A 19502-nucleotide genomic window follows, 5' to 3' on the forward strand; every position below is an offset into this window, starting at 1 on the left:
ATTTGGCAATTATACAATTATGCAAAAAACTTCCTGTGGGAAAATAGGGTTGAAAGGAAAATCTTATTTAGGTAATAGAATAGAAAAAAGTCTCCATGAACCTGAGTTGCTCGAACTGTAATTACATTTATATATTCTATGACAAATTATTTTTATAAATAATAATATGTTAAGATATTTTTCATCTTACATGCTTAATTGTTGCTTTAATTGGGGTTAAGCAATGAAAACAAAACATTGTGTTTCTTGTTGTGATTCATTTTCCAAAACACACTTCATAAATCCCTCATCTAAATTTCAGTTAGATGTGTAAATATAAGTAAATAATGACTTACAGTATATGATTAAAAACACTTGTACTCTTATCACTGTAATTTCTGTCATTTTCCTTTATTTGTAAAACTTTGGCATTCAAGCCAATAATTTGAATGATTGGCCAGGTATAGACAGTATGTACACTCTGAGCAATGGACGCACAACACAATATAATATGTACAGTCTCAGCATGTCTGCAAACACAATATGTACAGTGTTAAGTGCTTGCTAATAGAGCATTATGTAAATATATATATATATATATGTATGTACACAATTTTACCTGTGGACTGGTGATTTTGCATGACAGTACAGTATGTACAATCTAAATTAGTAAACAATACAGTATTTACAGCTTTACCTCAAACCAATTATTGTAGAACACAATGTCTGCAGCCTCATCTGCACCATCATAGGTCCAGCTCCACCTTTTCCAGTTGTGCAGTGCAATACAACGCATACCACTTTGTGTACCAGCAGACATAATATACAGAATTACTGTATTGTTGCTACAGTGCTTATTGGTTACACATCACTACATATTTCATTTCACCTCTGACCAGTAAGTATGTGAATTAATTGTGGAGCATCATAATGTACATTCCTACTGGTGGCAAACTGTACAACACAAAGTAACGCGCTCATATCTGCAAAACCTGCTGTTCAGTCTTACCTCGTATTTGCGATTGTACAGCTTCTTAGATACAATCAGGGCAGCAGCAATAGACAGTATATATACAAACTTCTGACACAGTGATTCTCGAATGTTTTGGCTTTCAAGACATTAAGAGCAAACAGGAGTCTACCGGCAGTAGGCCCCCGAGTACACACACACATACACAGAAGGATGAATGGTCTCACTGAATGCTGATTCAATAATACAAAGTAGTACAGGCTTAGAAGTTTTGCTATGAGTGTGACATTTATGAATGAGCCACACATTTTGAATATGTTGTAAAAAATAAAATAACACGACGAACTACGTTCTACAGAAATACCTGCATATCTATCTGCTCCATCTAATCTGGGGAGTGCAGTGGTGACATATTTAACAATACTGGTAATATTTTTTTTTTATAAGAGGCAAAGGCTGTATTTATGGAAGACAATACGTACAGGAAAATTATTAAGCATATTATGAACAATAAGACTTACATTGTATTGTTAACTTAAAGTCTGTGTAAAGTAAAATACAAGAATTGATTGAAAACATAATAAATATGTTAGAATATAGTTCCTGAAAACATGTGAAAAGATTGATAACTATATGGAGCTGAACTGTGGAGTTTGAGAGTAAAACTGTTTTTGAGGACAGGGATTTCTCTGTTTTTTGGGGCGGGACTAAATAGGGATATAGTGACATAGATAAATCCCATAGGCCCAGTCGTCACAGCATAGCCACTAAGGCTCCAGTTGCTGGCGACGGCCGGGTTGAGGCTTCAGTGCCTCACTCAGATGTATTGTCTTGGCTGCTATGTTCAGGCCTCAGACCCATAGCTGCTCGGGTATGATGCATAATATACGTATTATGTCTATGGTTAGCATTCATTAACTGTTGGGTGATGTTTGATTGGCAGTCGAAATGTGATGACGCTCAGCAAGTGGGCGGGGCTTCAGTGCCTCAGACACACCCCCAGCTTCCAGAGCTGAGAGGACTGCTTGATTGTGTCATGATTTTAAACCCTAATTTCACACACCAAACAAAGATTTCTAGCATTTACATTAGGAAGGATGGTTAATAAGACATCTGTGATGTGACTGACTCAGAAATCAAATCTAGTTTCACTTTACACAGACTTTAAGAAACAATTTATTTACATATTTAACATGCTCCAGAAGACTGACTGGATGAACCATGTGTCACTGTCTCATTCAAATGTATTTTTTGGAGTTATGACTATGTAAGATGTAACTAATGTTTTGCTTGTCCATGAACTACTGACACACTTTATGTGCTAAATATGAAAATTAAAGTAAACTGAATACTTGGCATGTTGTTTGTGGCAAATAATACTGCATTTTTCTGGTTCAGGGACCAGACTCATTTCCTTCACTTTCAGATGCAGGAGCTTCTAAAGATATAGACCAAGGCAGGCAACAGTACTGTATAACTGTGCGTATGTACGACAGCTTCAACATGTATGACGAAAAAGAAGTAAATGTTACTTGTGTTCATGTTGAATATCAGCTACAAATCAGTCTGATTCCTGTCACTTGAGCAGCCATGATCAGACTATGAAGCTGTTATCTGGAAGGCAGGATTAAAATTAAAGCTCAAAATTGATTGAACAACGTAAGATTTAAAGATTTCAAATTTGCGTTTTAAATTTTGATCAGACCTTGATTAATCTTGAAATCTTGAATGTCATTTTTGGGGTCCAGTAGGTATGAGATTTATTAAGAGGCAAAGGCATGGAAAAGATGCCACCCCACCTCTGTCCTGTGTTGGAGAATTTGTTGAATATAATTGGATTTCTTGGTTTGTTTGATCTGCTACATTCACTTTATAGGCCTACAAGCACTTTGTAACAAGGTTTGTGCTTTTCAAAATGAGAGAACATCTTTAATTTTGTGGGCCTGTGGTTAATTTCTTTTGGGTTTCCTTCACATTACCGGGGCTACTCCTTCTCTTTAGGGTCTGAATTAACGTTCGGACTCCCCAGTTTCTTCATCCCTCTCCGCTGAGCCAGGCTGGAGGACTGGACAGGCTCCAAGACAGGAGTGGGAGCACAGCGTCTCAGAGCTGAGTATGTGGCAGACAGTGCCCCCTGGTGGGAAAAAAAAGACAAGCAACAAATACATCATGCTGCTGTAAACTGTCCACCAACTCAGTGAGTGGCAGATACCTCCACCTAGTGGACACTCAGAAAAACACATTACAGCATGTGACACATGTAAGTAACTGGTTAGGTTTATGGTTTGTACACTATTGAAAAATTATTACCTATTACAAACTTAGATTTGTGTTTTTTGTGTATCAGAAGTTGTATTGATATTTAGATGAATAAAGATGTATCTGATAAGACACAAATGCTGCTTGTATTTTCTGTAATCTAAGTACATGCAAACACACACACACATCCACATATGTGTATGCACACTAACCTTGACAGTTAGTGCATCTTGTCTGCTGAGAGCTTTGTCAGAGAGCTGGTCTCTCTCTACAATCCAGGGGTGACGAAGAACCTGAAAAGCATCACAATGAAAATGATTCACTCATGTATTGTTTTCCAACAAGTGATCCTAACCTTAACAGTGACACACAGTACAAACAATATATTACTGTATATGCTGGGTTAGACCACATGTTTATACATGAAGGAGAAATAAATGTACAGCAGTTGACAAAATATTTACTCGTAATTGCAACAGTAACATCATGCCCTTTTAGCATACACAGCAGGTCTGAGTGATATTATTGACTAGTAGTACCTGGGGAGCAGTCAGGCGCTGGTGAGGGTCCACGTGGAGCATCTTAACCACAATGTCCTGTCAAACACATTCAGACACACACAGTTGATATTAGTCTATTGGGCAGTAACTGTGCAATGATATCATCAACAAAGATATTATTTTTGCATCTCCAAAAGAAAATATTAAAATGTAACCTTGGCAGCATCTGACACCAGGTCCCAGTTCCCTCCTGTAATAACGAATTTTCCGCTGCCAATTTGAGCCAGAATTTCCTCAGCGGTGTCCTCAGGACTGCTGGCAAATGGGCTGAAACTGGCCAATAAAAAAAAAAAAAAGTAATTCAATGGCTGGACAAATTATGACAACAATAAATGAATCAGGCCAAGGAGAACTCTCTGAAATCTACAACTACAAACACAATAAATCCCACTGGAAAGAAGTAAACAATAGACAGCCTCATCAGGGAGTTTATTTAGGACATATTCTGTTTAGAGCAGCAGGGGGAGCATTTTCAGCAAATGTCAATATTATGTCCTGTTAACCCATTTACACTAAAACACTAATCTGTTCTGCAACAGTCTGTCCACGTTGGTAGATTTAAATGCTTTTAAACTTTAAACTAACCCTGCTATCATGGTGTAAAGCAGGATCCCCAGGCTCCAGATGTCACAAGCTGCATCATAACCCTGCTTCCTCAGAACCTGCAACACGCACACACACAGAAAGCCGTCATTTCAAAAAGTGCATGGTGGGATTAGTTTCTGTGAGTAATCATATTTAAATGTACATTTAATGTTTGTTTTACAATTTGTGTGGGTGTTGTTGTCTGGATTTTAGGGACTCGGTGACCTGACATACCTCAGGAGCCATGAACGTAGCTGTGTAACAAGGCGTCATCAACAAGCCATTTTCAGCTCTGAGCTGTTTGGCAAATCCAAAATCACAAATCCTGATACATTCTGGGCGTCCGCTGTCATCAGAGTAGCGGATGTTACTGGGCTTCAGGTCTCGATGTACAACCTGAAAAAGGGAACGACAGACAGACAAAAACACACACATTTTTTGCTGCTGTCTCCTTTTTTCCATCTTAGAAACCGCACAATGATACAGTATTTTGCACCAAGTAAACATCCGAATATGCGGATGTCAATAAGTTTGTTTTGTGTTCTTTCTTACCCCCAGTGAGTGTAGATACTCTACAGTCTTGGCCAGCGTGCAGATGATGTCTGATGCATCTTTCTCTGTAAAATTTGGCACTGTCAAAGCTCTGTCCAGCAGCTCATTTCCTCTCAGTAGATCCTGAACCAGGAACACACTCTGGCCGTCGTCAAACACCTACAGGTACAAAGACACACTATGCTGAGGGGAAAGTCTGATCCAGATAGGCGTTTAGTTTTGATCTACATCTTCTTATAGTGTTTTCATTTTAACATGACAACACAAAGTTCTGTTTATGTGATGGGTGGTTGTGTTATACTTACATCCTTCAAGGTAATAATATTTGTATGCTGTCCATATCTCAACAGAATCTCAATTTCCTCAGATGGATCCTTTCTCGCTTTCTCAATAATCTGACAAAAAGACAAACACACACTGGATATAGTGAAAGCAAACACTAAATCAAACCACAGGATTCACAAAGCATGTTGTTTGGGTGGTTTCATTTAATAATCAAAGGTCTTCCCATAAGTTCATCATTATCTCATTAATCATTTTCGTCATTATGTGATTATGATATTTTCTGAATGGAAAGTGTGTTTTATGTTAAACTTCAATGAAATGCTTTATACACGTGATCTTTGTTGCCCATTGTGAAAAGCATGCATCTAAAAATAGAAATAGAAAAACTTTTCATGAGCGTGACATGCACTGAATATACGTGGTTCAGTATTACAGAAAATGCTGTTACGTCCGCTACCTTCACTGAATACTCCACCGCAGTCACTCTGTGCAGACATCTTTTGCAGACATAAGTCAGAGTCTGTGCAACTTCTTCCTTCAGTTCATAAACATCAGTGAAGGCCACATCGCCACGGAGATGCTACAGGGCACACAAACAATCAGTAAACACACACACACACACAATATTTTGACCGTAACTGTATATTTCACTTACCGTATGAGTCAGAATTATATACTAAGTCAGCAAATTCAGTTGCGATAGTAACACAACAGCTGACAGTGACTCATGAGGGTAATGTTTAGAAAGGTCAGCATCATTAAATCTCCTAAATCTGTCTATGTGTCCATTAGGTCATACAATTGAGATTTAGTTTCACACTGTAATTAATTGCTTCTCTAATAAGTGTGTGTGCATCATCTTTTAATAGGAGAGTCAGAACATGGGTTTTTTTTCTTGCAGACATACCTGTGCTATGGGGTTAGTGGGGTTCACCTCCTGACGAGAAGGTGCTACCGTAGCAACACTGGGCTCCTGGCTTTGATTACTTGCAACAAAGCTGAAACCACGAAACAACTGGTGTGTGTTTGCGCTGGGAGGGATTCCTGGAGAATCTGGATGTGTAAAATTCACAAAGATAAAACTGATTTACAACATATGCAGGTTTGCTTTATGTCATATGTGCCGATTTGTATGTATGTTTCAGTTACCAGTTGGCGTTCTGGACGTGAACTCAGGGTCAAAATGAAAAGTGTCCTCAGGTCTCCCAACAGTGGGTTTGAAAGGAGGCCTCACTTCCTTCCTGTACAACTTCTGCAGAAGACAAAAAGTTGATGCAAATTTACAAGGCGACCTCATATAGAAATCGTGGTTATAGTAGTATTTCGGCTGGTTCGGCTGCTGCAAGGCCCTGGAAAAACATAAGCTGGGTGGAGTTGTGAAAGCGGCCAGCAAAATCATCTGTGCCTCTCTCCCCTCCCTGCTGGTGATTTACAACCAACGGTGCGTTCACAGGGCCACCAACATCATGAAGGACCCTCGTCATCCTTCCCATGGCCTGTTTTCCCTCCTGCCGTCTGGGAACAGGTATCAGAGCCTCCGTTCTAGATCCAACAGGATGCTGAACAGTTTTTTTTCTCCACAGGCCATCAGAATTATTAATGTTTTGTGTCCTCTCCCACCACCATGTCACACCTCTGATCTGATCTGATCTGATCGGATCTGATCTGATCTGATTGCAGAATTTTAACACACTGTGCTCAGACAGCTTTGTGTTTTTATATTAATGTGCTATTGTTTTGTTGTAGTTTTTATTCATTGTATTTTCATTAATATATTTAAGTAATTCTTTACAATCACTGATGTGGTACTGGTAATTGTTGGGGGAAGAGTATTTCATTTTTTTGATGTCCATTGGTGCATAAGAAATGACAAATAAAAAATCTTGTAATCATGTAATCTTATCAAAACTCAAAACTCTCTCTCCATTAAAGAATTGTTTTTAATGTCATTGCAAATGTGGCTCACAGAGGGAGGTTGAAGGTTTATGGTGGTTATTTGCTGCCATAAAGGTTTAGCAAAATAGAGTGAAGAAGAATAAAAATTAACAATATGAATATCCAAACTAAACTGGGAAATAATGTTTGGATGGTTTGGGTCTTAAGATTATAGACATATATTATGTTATATAAGGGGATTCAGGGTAAAACGGTCTTATAGCCATTGTATGGTGGGAGTGTATTACTGAGTCAGGCCTGCAGGTGTCACCTTTGCAGTGTTAGTTGTCAACACATTGAATAACTGTAGGCCACCAGCATTGGGAAAAATTGATTTAGTGATGGTACAACTGTTACCACTGCACACTCTTATATGCTATTTGATTTGCGGTTCATATTCTCTGTGATGCTCGGCTGCTTGTCAGCCTTATGATAGAAATTCCTCAAAGATCAAAACATTAATGAAAGATTAGAGTATCACAGTGGAAAAAAAGTCAAACAAGATTTTGATGAACATGATGTTGATGATGATGATACACTGAGGAATCATTCAGCCTGATGCAGCACAGTGGTTTAATTAGCATAGTGAGGAGGAGAACGTAAGCCTCTTACTGATAGCTTGTCACATCAAGCCAGAAACACCATCTGTAAATAGGAAAATGTTGTGTTTGGCAGAAAGCGAGTAGGTAGTAATGCAGTGAGGAGTAGAGTGAGAGCTGGCGGTGAGTGCAGAGATTAGGGAGCATGTAAAGCAGATAACAGTGGATTTTGTTAGAAATGAGATAGTTACTAGTCACTGCAGCAGATAACCAAGAATCACAAACCTTCTGAATGTCAGTGATAAAAAAGAAGGTGTTGGTTGCAATCAATAAAACGACTTTTTAACATTTCAGGCTGTGACAATTGATTTTATAGAGAACAAAAACCTGTCTCTTTAAGTCTGAGAAAATCATGATTATGAAGATCTGAGCTTGATAAAGGTCAGGCTTCCTCACTCTTTTCACTGCTACAATTGAATTACCACCTTCTGCTAGTGCTGTCTCGTCTCTGTTGTCAAAACACTGATTTCTGAGTCTGATGATTGTTAATAAAACCCTGCACAGGATAGTTACATAAGTGCTTTGCTACTCAATGGTATAAAATTGCTGAGTCGCTTTTCACTGCTCTTGTTAGGGGTATGCAGTGGAGAGCTTCTGCAGCATGAATGACACTCGCCCTCGGGGGCTGCAAGAACAGTGCTCAAGTTTGCCAGATACAAATTAAGTTTCAGAGCATTATTCACTGATGTCTAACAGGACGCTTTGGGCAAGAGTGCTTGTACATGAAAGAACAGCCTTTTTCTTGAGCTAAGCAAGTCCATAGAGTGAAAGTGAAGGTTAGATCATGACAGCACAGGTAATATCTGAAGCCACAACATTTGTGCATGTGTAAACTTTGCATAGGAAAGGCTAAGAGGATTAGTTACAGTGAAGTTAGTCGAGGAGGGGAGTTTTGACACTAAGCAAAATCTCATACACAGGATGTTACATGTTTCATGATTTAGGTCATAACTTGAGGAAGTGGGTGAGCAGCTGAATGGTTTCGATGAAATGACACAACCGCAATAGTCACACTGTGACTCAGATGTGTTAGGAAGCAGGGCACTGTTGTTGGTGGCAGGACAGTATTTGCTTCCACTCTATGAGTTGGCCTGTTCTCACTGTCTTTCACCATGTTGACAAACCAACTTTATTTCACTTCAGGGTGAATCTAGGATTACTTTTTTCACTCTGCTACATGGGTATCATATGAAGGAGCATAGAAATGAATCATACTTTGCAACAGTTTCTCATAAATTGTACTTACGATCCAGTCTATCGATGCAAAGAAGCGATGCCTTTTAATTTCTTCCACTCCTTCTGGTCCTGCACCTGTCAGTCGCACAGGTAGGGGCAGATTGAGATAGTGGTGTCATTGTTCACATTTATAAGGCACAAAGATCTATTTCTTAAAAACCTAATCAAATGTACAGGGATCATGAATACACAGAGTCATTTCTTATTTCCAATGAACTACCATGGCTGTTATTTCACTGCATCAGAATGAGCTTTGGTACTTTTATCTCCCAGCACTTACTGGGTGTCATCTATTAACTAATTGAGCTGTTTCTGTGATCATGACTGCTGACTTTGTCTCAAAGGTTTACAGTATGTCTACATTACCTAGTCGATTAGCAGGGTTCCTCTTGAAGAGAGCTCTTAATAAACTTTGCACTTCAGGACTGAGAAACTGTGGCATCCCCAGCTTGGCCCTATGCAGACAACACAAGAAACAGGTGTTATCGTCCCTTTTACTATAATATTCGATTGGTTTCATTGTGCTTATTGAAGTACATGCATAATGTGAGCCATTCAGCTTGAGAAAAATGAAAGAAAGAAAAATGCTGCTGTAGAAGAATCTGGTCAGAAAATATGAGGAAATAATTTGAATATGACCAAAAAGCAGTCGTATGGTTTACATAAAGGAACCACTGATACAGCTCACAGAAACTAAGAACAAGACACAAATGAAACATTAAAGCAGAAGTAAGCAGAATGTTTGTGTTAATATAAGTCTTAAATAGTTATATCTTCCGACAGCAATCACTTATATAGAGTGTTTGGTCCGAAACACGGGTCTGTCAGTCACTCTGCTCTGCTGTAAGCCGAGGAAAAAACTTTCCTTGTATCCTACAACCTTTATCCAATGAGGAGAGAGAACGGCATAAAGGGGCGGTTCTCTCTGTGTGTGCAGCCAAGGGATGCGCGTGAATGTGGTGACGTAGGGACGAGGGCGGGACTGCTAACTCCATCTACTGACAGGAAGTTAGCCAAAACGACCGCTTACTTCTGCTTTAATAATAAAAAATATTTAATGTTCTACAATTTAAAACTTTGCAACTTGAAAAACCTGTATCAACAATTACTTACTTCAGAATTAGTGCCATTGTTTCCTTACGATCCTTTCCTTGAAATGGTAACGATCCAGTCAACATCTCAAACTGGAAAACAGATGATGACAGTTGTCAGAACATGTGTCAGCTGATCAATGGTGCAGGTGGATTCTTCCAGACTTTATGCTCAATGCATCCAATGTATCCAATCCTATTATTAATTTGAACAAGACTTTGTTTGAAATGGTCATTGAGTGTCAACAGTGCATTATGATATATGCTCTGTCATTATCTACCTGTTCCTTTAATATGAATGTCTTAAAGCTGACATGGAATAAGTTAGAAATTTAGAGAATTTAGAGTTAGAAATATACAGCACACAACTCTGTGAAACAACACACATTTAAACAGACATTTATCAAGCTTTGACCTTGATTTTATGATAGGAAACATCATTAGTTATAGATTGGAAATTTACAAGAAAATGGAAATAAAATCAAGATTCAGAAAAAGGAGTGAACCTGCCCTGTGGAGGATTAATGGAGCACATAAAACAGCCTGATGACTTTTATGAGTTGCAGCAAATCTGCCAGCTCTGCTGACATACCAATACTTCCCAGATTTTAATAGCCTTGTCTGTCTGAAAGATTGTAATACAATGTTTTAAATTGAATGTAATCATTTATACAATGCGCTCCCTCCATTATCTTCAGATGCAGCATTTTGACATGTTTTGTTTTGTTTTGTTTTGTTTTTCTTTTATTTGTTGTGATAGCTTGTATCCTTAATTCTTGCCAAGGGCAGATAGAGGTGACACCTTTCCCTGGTGCCCTGATGTAGCTGGCAGCTGTTGGTGAATGTTAACCTCCTTCTCGGTATTAGTGGAATAAGCCACCAAACTAACAAAACAAGCAGAATCAAGCAGATGCACAATTACTGAAAGTGATGGGACCTAATCTGCTAGATATGGTAATTAAGATGCTTTACTGCCAGCAGAAAACCAGATTAAGAAATCAGTATGCTGACACATGATCTAAGAGCTGAGTCACTGGCCCATAAAATGTAGTATACTGTAGTAAATTCATGCCGGCTGTTTTTGACAGCATGATCAAACTGAACATGCACACCAGGGAGCAAAATAACTACTTATTTGGAGGCAAAATTACAAGTGCAAAAAATAGATTGTCAAAGAAAACAGGATATTTTAAGAGTTAACGATTCCTACCATAAGAACCCCAAATGACCACCAGTCAGCACTTTGTGTATGCCCTCTCCTGTTTACGACCTCTGGAGCCATGTACTCTATTGTTCCACAGAAGGAATAAGCTCTTTTATCATGGTCGATGGCTTCCTTACTCAACCCAAAGTCTGCAGAAAGAGAGAGAGAGAGAGACACAGAGATGAAGGTCAGAAAAAAGACACATGAAGACAGAAAAACAAATCAAACAGAGTCTTTGCAGTTAGATGCACTGACCAGTTATCTTAATGTGTCCTTCTTCGTCCAGAAGAATGCTGTTGGGAAAAAGGAATATTAAAATCTGCTTTAAAATATATGTTTGTTTGTTTTTTGAATCGAAATATAAAAATATAAAAGGAGCTAGTACTTCTCAGGTTTGAGGTCCCTGTAGATGATGCCTAGACTGTGTAGATGGTCCAAGGCCAGGGCCAACTCTGCAAGGTAGAACTTCACATCCTCCTCTGTAAACATTACCTAGTAGAACACATAGAAATGGAGAAGTACATTACATACATAATAAAACAATGATATAAGTATAAAACAGAGACTTCAAGCAACAACTGGACACAAACAATAGCAAAACTGATCATCGACAGCAGGAGAAAGACCTCAACAAAAACATTCAAACCCCTGTAGAATAACTGCATATACTGCAGCTCTTTCTTATAAATCTTCTAACTCTATTGGAAATGTTCTTACAACTGTAGAGAAAAGGACACCTGTTTTTCTGTCATTAATTAGTTGTTCTGACAATTTGTTTCTTTTTAATTCTCCTTCCATATGTCAAAGTAAGTGTTGATTTCCAGGGAGTTGTCAAAGCAACAGAAAATAACAACTAGTTTAGACTTGGGGGTCTCAGTGGAAAAACAAAACAAAACTGCGCCTAATCTTTAGAAAAACTTTGTTGAGCAAAATACCTCAACACGCTTTTGTTTACTGACAGGATGATGCATCAGCAGAGGTGAGGAGTAATAGAGGTGAGGGTCACATAAACACGGTATTGAGGATAGGAGAGTGATGGGAGGTATATTCACTCCTGGTGATTCTGCTGTGTTATATGGCCTATAATAGACCTTGAGAGATAAAGGTGTGTATTTGTTTGAAAGTGGAGATAGGGAGAGAGCCAGGAAACCTATCAATAGTAAACCCACCTCTTTTGACAGACGAGTGAAAAGGTCTCCTCCTCGGAGAAAGTCTAGGATTAGATAGAGCTTCCCTTCTGTCTGGAAGGCTACACACACACACACACACACACACATACACACAAATTATAAACAACATACTATTGTGACTTATCAGGGCTGTTTTGTAACGTTTTGTAAGATGTATTACGTAGTAGACCGTTTATACTGTGTAGTCCAAGTAGGACAGATGTTCATTCATGACAGAATTACACACAAGGAGTAAGGTTGTAATGGGGTCATGTTCACATCCATCCTTCAAAAATGGTGTATTTGTTGTAAAACTCAACAAAAATATTCAGCCATTACAACTACCATACAGACAAGTTGGCAAATGCAAAGTTACCTAATCCCCTTTATCTGCTTGGCTATTCAAATTAGCACCTAGCAATGCAAAGCGTCAGACAAGTCAGACTTACCATAGTGCAGTTTAACTATGAATGGGTGGTTCACTTCTGCCAGAATGTCCCTTTCCATCTTAGACCGCACACGATCCCGAACTTAACAAGAGAGAAGCACAATCTGTTTAACACTGTTGCTTTTTGGTTCCCTCTATCTGAATGTAGATAAATGATGACAAGCCTCTAATACTATGATTGTGTTTAATGTAGGATGAAACTGCATTTAGTTAACTGAAAAATGTCAGTTTGGAATTAGACCCACCCCACAGTGTTGCTGGTCTACCATGGAGTGAAAACTACAATAACAGTGTTATTGCAGCATCTGTCTCCTTGACAGGATGAGACCATAACTACTTAAATTCAAGGGGGTGCAGGTTAAGAGGATTAAGGCTTGTACAAAGACACTAAATCAGCACATGACATCTCAACCTGCTTTTACAGTGCACCCTCGTTTACACTAATCCCATTCAACCCAAACTAGTTTGTCTGAATTGAAAGTACAAACTAACCTCTTTTACCTAAAATCCCCCTGAATGTAGGGCACTCTGAGATCTCTGGTGATAATATATCTTCTATCATTCTTGTGCAAAGCCAGAATTAACTTTAACAAATTACCTCTCAGAGCCAAATAAAGAGCAACGGCTATTTCTGCAGCATAATGCATTGCAGTGAAGATTTGGCCATTTCTGATATTTTTTGATTGCTACAGGCACATAAATAAACATACAAGTAAAAGTGTCACATGAAAATCATCCTGTATGGAGAGCGCTTTAATTTTTTTTAGTACATCCTCCATATTTAAACTCTGTTCCCTAACACTTCAAAGTATTAGTATTATAAACTAACTGCATCTGATGTTTCTATTTTTTACCTTTAAGCGTGGCTTTCTTCAGGACCTTCATGGCATACAGCTGCCCTCTGTCCATTCCTCTGATCTTTCTCACCAGAAACACCTGAAAAATCATCACCATCATCCATCACTGTCATCATCACGTCTTCTGGGACTAGATGAACAATTGGAAAAACTAGTGGAACATTTCAAATGAGCCTTTGTAGCCGCATTAGTATAAAAAAATAATTGTAAGTAGAATATATTAACAACAAACGTGATTCAAGTGGTTGCTTATAGTCAAATCAATTCCAGGACAGAGCCACACAAACACCTGTTTGTTTGTTTTTGTTTTTTAAACCATGCCCATCAGTTTTTTTGCCTCATGCCCCAACCAACAATCATCTGAAATTTGTCAGCCATCCAAGTCTGAGTGAGCATCAGTGACAATTATGCTTCATGATAGATTCACTTGAATGCTGTTTCAGTGCGACAGAGACAAAAGCTAGGTTTATCACCAAATAGTAATTAAGTGCGTGTATAGCAAGCTAAGTAAACATGATCCAGGCCACACCAGCTGACCGCACGTTGCCTGCCTCTGCCCTTGGAAAATGAACCCACCCGCCAACATCTGCTGTGGTGTCACATTTGCCTCACTCAGACCTCTAATCTACCATAACTCTCATAATTCAGTGGGCCTTTACTAATTCAAATAAATTTAGTGATGTGTCACAAGTAGCACTTGTCATGCTGCTAATCTAGAAATAATTGAAAATGGATGAAATGATGAGTGTTAAAACACAGACAGATCCAGCAGTGTGTACAAATCACACAGAGACCCCAACACACAATAAAATGCCAAAAGGAAGTGGACACCAAGTTCTTCTGTGTGTTTTGGGCTGTTTTTTTTGCTGGTTGGTTTCCTTAAGGGAAATCCTTACACTACAGCATCATGTTTTAGACAACAGTGCAATTTCCAAATTGACAATATCCTCGATCACAAAGCCACACCTATAGAAAGCTCTGACCTCAACCACTTCCTATACCTTAAAGCAGAAGTAAGCGATCCGGTCGTTTTGGCTAATGCTGCGTTCCAGGCAGGCTTTTGAAACCGTAAATTACAGCTTCAAGTCACAACTTACGACTTTGTAGCATTCCAGGCAACTCACTCGTGGTTTTTCGACCTGTTTTACCTGTGAAAGTCACTATAATGGCCACTCGTAACTTCCGACCCGTGAACTCGTACCAGATCGAACTGGTACGACTTCACAGGTCGGAAAAACACGAGTTGCCTTGAACGCACCATAACGTCCTCGTCCCTACGTCACCACATTCAGGCGCATCCCTTGGCTGCACACACAGCCCTGCATGCCGTTCTCTCTCCTCATTGGATAAAACTTGTAGGATACGAGAAAAGTTTTCTCCTCGGCTCAGAGCAGAGCAGAGTGACTGACAGACCCGTGTTTCAGACCAAACACTCTATGTAAGTGATTGCTGTTGGAAGATATAACTATTTAAGACTTATATTAACACAAAAATATCGCTTACTTCTGCTTTAACATCAATCTCTTGTGTGGAAGCAATCCCAAACTAGTCTGGAAGCCATTAGAGCTGCGTGTACAATAAATGCTTAATGAGATGTTTAACAGTCACAAATGTGCACATTTCAAGTCCATATGATCTCATGACCTTGCATTTTGATAAGACGAGGTATTTTAGGTGTCAGTGGGTTGAAGTGTGTATCCTGTACCTTTCCATAAGAGCCCTGTCCCAACACTTTGAGCAGCTGGAACTGAGAAGGGTCTGCTTTCTCACAGCCCTCCTTGACATGGTGGCTGATGTCAATCTCCTTAAGTATGCTGTCATCCTACAAGAGAGACAAAATCAGAATTAGTATGTTATATACCAATACATCAAGACAGAGGAGTCACCGAAACAAGAAAGACTGAAGAGCTAGAAAAGTTGAGAGACATGCACAAGGACAAACTTCTGTCCCAACTATCAATCTAACAGTTATGCAGATAAAACTTGGAGGATAATACAGTAACTCACTCTCTTAAAAACACACATAAACATGCAAGGAGGGGCGGTTATTTATGAGCAATTATGTTATTGCTGGGTAGGTATGGGCTGAGGTCACTGGCAGTGATGCATAGTGTAAGCTTTCCTTTTCAGCCTATTCAGTCTGCTCGGTGAAGCGAATGATCAGCTGCCAACCTGAGGCACTGCTCAGATTGGTCAGTGTGACAATATACTGTAATTCGGTAAAGCTGTCAGTGTCATTTAGATGTTAAGAGCTTTACACCCACTTTCAATCAAGTAGGAACTCCTTAAAGGAGTTAGTAAACACGTGAATTGTATGCAAATCTCTCACATTATTAATAGTAGATGTTTTTTGGTGGTGCTTTCAAGGGGGCACGTTGGAAGATTAAAAACAGTACAAACTGCAGTGAGCTGGGGATTAATACATGTGTTATATCCATGTGCATGTTAGTTGGTTCGACCTGTTCTGTTTTTTTTTGCGTGCGTGTGTAAATTTTTATCACTTCTGCATTTTAGTCTTGCAAACACATTTTTCATGTTCCAAAGACACGGTTTAACTTCCTACAGTGGGTATATACTGGACATTGATGAATCCTTACAACAGTGTTTTGAAAATGGAACAAGAGCCACACTTCCCTTGCAATTAATTTCAAAGAGTCCACACAAAGCTAAAAATAACCAAACTGTCACAAGTTCTTTGATGCTATCTCTGCAACGAGAGTGTTGGGACATGTGTTAATAGCACATTTGTTTGCCTGTTTGAGTTTACCCTAACCAGAGTCATGGGGCCCAAATTCAGCTTACAAGAGTTATTTTTATTACAAGAACAAAAACTGCCAGTGGGAGAGATCTTTCCATTTGTTTCCCATGAATTTTCATACTGTAGAAGCTATAGTCCAAAGCTCTATGTTGATGTACTTGATAGAACAACGACAACTCCTTTTCTGGGGTATACTGTATACTGATAATGACTGAAACAGATATTTTTTGAGGTAACCCTAACCCACCAGAGTGTCAACACACTTCTAATATGAGGCTCAAATTCTACTATGTGCAACTGTATCAGTGCTATGGACATAACAATAATAAAAAAATGTACTAAGTTTATTAGACTTGTTTTGTTGTTGTTTTTGGTGGTTTACATGGTATATTGTGTGTGTCTGTCTGTCTATCTATCTATCTATCTATCTATCTATCTATCTATCTATCTATCTATCTATCTATCTATCTATCTATCTATCTATCTATCTATCTATCTATCTATCTATCTATCTATCTATCTCTTTGAATTAGGAGTTCAAAATTACAGTAGCCTATGATATAACACTCTAGCTTGTCAATAGTCACCTGCTGTGAGGTCACTGATTGGGGTGTGGCTTGAAAACCTGGAAATTTTCATCACATAGAGAGTAGCTCAGTAGACTTTGCATCATAGGATTAATTTCTGCTTTATTCTCTAAACAGAACGCCAGGAGTGATGCCCACTACCCAACAGAGGGCCATGGGTTCAAAGCCCCAACATCATGCTCCCATATGATGCTGATCTGTAGCTGTAGCTTACCCACTACAAAACAACAACCTCACCACTGCATCTCACTACAGATCTGGACCGCCAGGCACACAACACAAGCAGACAGACATTTGCCATTGCCATTTACACAGACAGGTAGATAGGCTGTCAGGTTGATTCATCAGCAGTTGGTCACAACAGCAGGGGAGGGGGGGGGTCTCTTTTCTATTTATATCCCAGACATACAGGTAGAGGTGCTGCAAACAGCATACAACCTCTCTCCCTCTCTCCACCCACTGGTTTGTTTGGGCTATAAATATACCTCCACTGCTGTGGTGTCCATCCACTGAACCAGCCTGTCTGTATCAATTTATCGATCAACCTGCCTGCCTTGCTGCTTTGTTTGCCCTTTAGTGTTTCTGCCTGTCCAATTGTATTTCCATAAAACCATTCTCTTTCTCTCTCCTCCTCTCTCTGTCAGTGTCACTCTGCCCCTCTGTTTTTTTGGATATTTGACAGACAAGCAGAGCAACAGCTGTAACGATGCAGCAATGACTCCTGAATGCACACATTCCTCACACACACCCATTCCCATGTGCATGCACACTCTTCACACTCACACACTGACATGATGATGACTGCGGTTTCTTTTTTGTTTACTTCTCAGAACCGAGGCCTTTATATATATTCACACACACAAACACACTCATGGTGCAACTATGATGCAATCCCCGTCGTCTCTCCCTGGCTGCGCGCTCGTGTCTAGTTGACAGAAGTTTGTGCTGCCACTCACCTCTAGCTGACAGAAGCCGGTGTTGTTCTTGTTCCTCGCCGCCTTGTTCTTCAGGTAGATGGAGAACCATCTCCGCACTGTGAATTTTCGCGTGCTGGTATCCATGGTAACGGGCAGACCTTTTGCATCCTATCCCATAACGATGAACATCTCCCCGCAAGAGGGAGGGGAGGGAGGCAGGGATGGGGGGATCCTAAGGTGGAGAGATGGCAGAAACACTGAGCTTTTTTATTGGTTATCTATTTGTCCCGCAGCTTCTTCATTGGTCCATCCTCAATGCGGTCGTCGCTTTTTAGTTTCTCCATCATTCACATTCGCCGCTCGTCTCTCTCTCCGGTGGGTTTCAGCAGCCTGTCTCCCCCTCCCTCATCCTACCACAAACAACCAACAACACCCCCCACCACCACCACCACCTCTCCTCTCCTTGCTGCTGCTGCTGCCGTGGTGTCTCGAGCTGCAGTGTACGCCAGTGAGCAAGGCAGGCGGTAACAGAGCCGTTAATCCACGCAGGCAGGCAGGCAGGCAGGCAGGCAGACAGACAGATACACAGACAGATACACAGACAGATCGGGCTGGATGACGGACGGGGCAGGTGCTGCTGCTGCTCGCCGGGGTTGGGATTGTCTTGTGTTTTGCAGCAGGCGCGCTGCGTGAGGCTGCACGAGGAGAGGTGACGAATAAATCTGTTCCGCTGAATCAGGAGGTGTGTGTCTGTGTGAGTGAGAGAGAGAGTGTGTGCGTGTGTGCGCGCCCCGTGCATGTGTGATCATCCCCTGCTACCTCTCTCTCCCTCTCTCCTCTGCAGAACAAGGGATTGTCACCAGTCACTTTGTGAGCCGGCGAGATCCCGACAACCCCCCCCCCCCCACACCTCTCCACATGCACATCCCTCCTCCTCCTCCTCCTCCTCCCCACATCCCTCACCTCCCTCTCTCTCTTTCTCCCACCAGCATACAGCAACAGCTGGCGAGGTCACATGGTGTAACCCTGCTACCTCTGTCTGTCTGTCTCCCTCTGCCTCTGTCCCTTCCACTATTTGCTCCTGCATGACAGCCAATAACACACACACACACACACACTCTGCATGATGTTAGGTTGCCACACACACACACACACACACACTGCATGATGTTAGGTTGCAAATTCCGGTGGCTCAGGATTCAATTGCATTACGTCAGAATTCAATAACTTATTGGGGACAACAATCAATGCAATGATCAATAATAAAGATGGTAGGCACAATGACAACAATCACTGAGAACACAGTGTGATCTGGTTTATCACTTGGCAAGAGTGTGTGTATGTGTGTGTGTGTGTCTGTGTAGGTGCTTGGATCTGTCACATCAGCAGCTTTGCAGAACTGCAGTGTTACATAACCATAAAGAGAGAGGGGGGAGAAGAGAGAGAGAGATAGAGGTGGTGGAGGTAAAGACCAAGGGAAGTGAGAGGATGGGGGAGTTCTTTTTTTTTTA

The 19502-nt window shown here is 40.3% G+C and overlaps 1 protein-coding gene across 1 annotated transcript; it reads right to left on the minus strand.

Moving 5' to 3' along the window:
- Positions 1 to 377: 377 nt before the first annotated feature.
- Positions 378 to 18324, minus strand: rps6ka2 (ribosomal protein S6 kinase, polypeptide 2). The gene is made up of 23 exons (XM_085763270.1): positions 18031 to 18324; positions 15435 to 15551; positions 13727 to 13808; positions 12874 to 12954; positions 12425 to 12504; positions 11641 to 11747; positions 11511 to 11548; positions 11262 to 11404; positions 10074 to 10144; positions 9327 to 9415; positions 8971 to 9035; positions 6340 to 6442; positions 6098 to 6243; positions 5648 to 5770; positions 5211 to 5300; positions 4906 to 5064; positions 4588 to 4749; positions 4354 to 4430; positions 3924 to 4041; positions 3748 to 3804; positions 3421 to 3501; positions 2113 to 3083; positions 378 to 1483 (listed from the first exon to the last, which is right to left on the minus strand). The coding sequence occupies exons 1-22, from the start codon at positions 18133 to 18135 to the stop codon at positions 2934 to 2936; spliced, it is 2244 nt and encodes a 747-aa protein (XP_085619396.1). The 5' UTR covers positions 18136 to 18324; the 3' UTR covers positions 378 to 1483; positions 2113 to 2933.
- Positions 18325 to 19502: the final 1178 nt, after the last annotated feature.

This window comes from Trachurus japonicus, chromosome 3 (genome assembly GCF_045865225.1).
Source record: "Trachurus japonicus isolate A0001 chromosome 3, Traja_1.0".
NCBI classification, from domain to species: domain Eukaryota; kingdom Metazoa; phylum Chordata; class Actinopteri; order Carangiformes; family Carangidae; genus Trachurus; species Trachurus japonicus.

Coding starts and splice junctions, on each gene's coding strand:
- rps6ka2 (XM_085763270.1), bottom strand. CDS start 18,135: ATGGATACCAGCACGCGAAAATTCACAGTGCGGAGATGGTTCTCCATC. Junction 15,552..18,030: donor CCGGCTTCTGTCAGCTAGAG/GTGAGTGGCAGC, acceptor TCTCTCTTGTAG/GATGACAGCATACTTAAGGA. Junction 12,955..13,726: donor GAAGAAAGCCACGCTTAAAG/GTAAAAAATAGA, acceptor TCTCTTGTTAAG/TTCGGGATCGTGTGCGGTCT.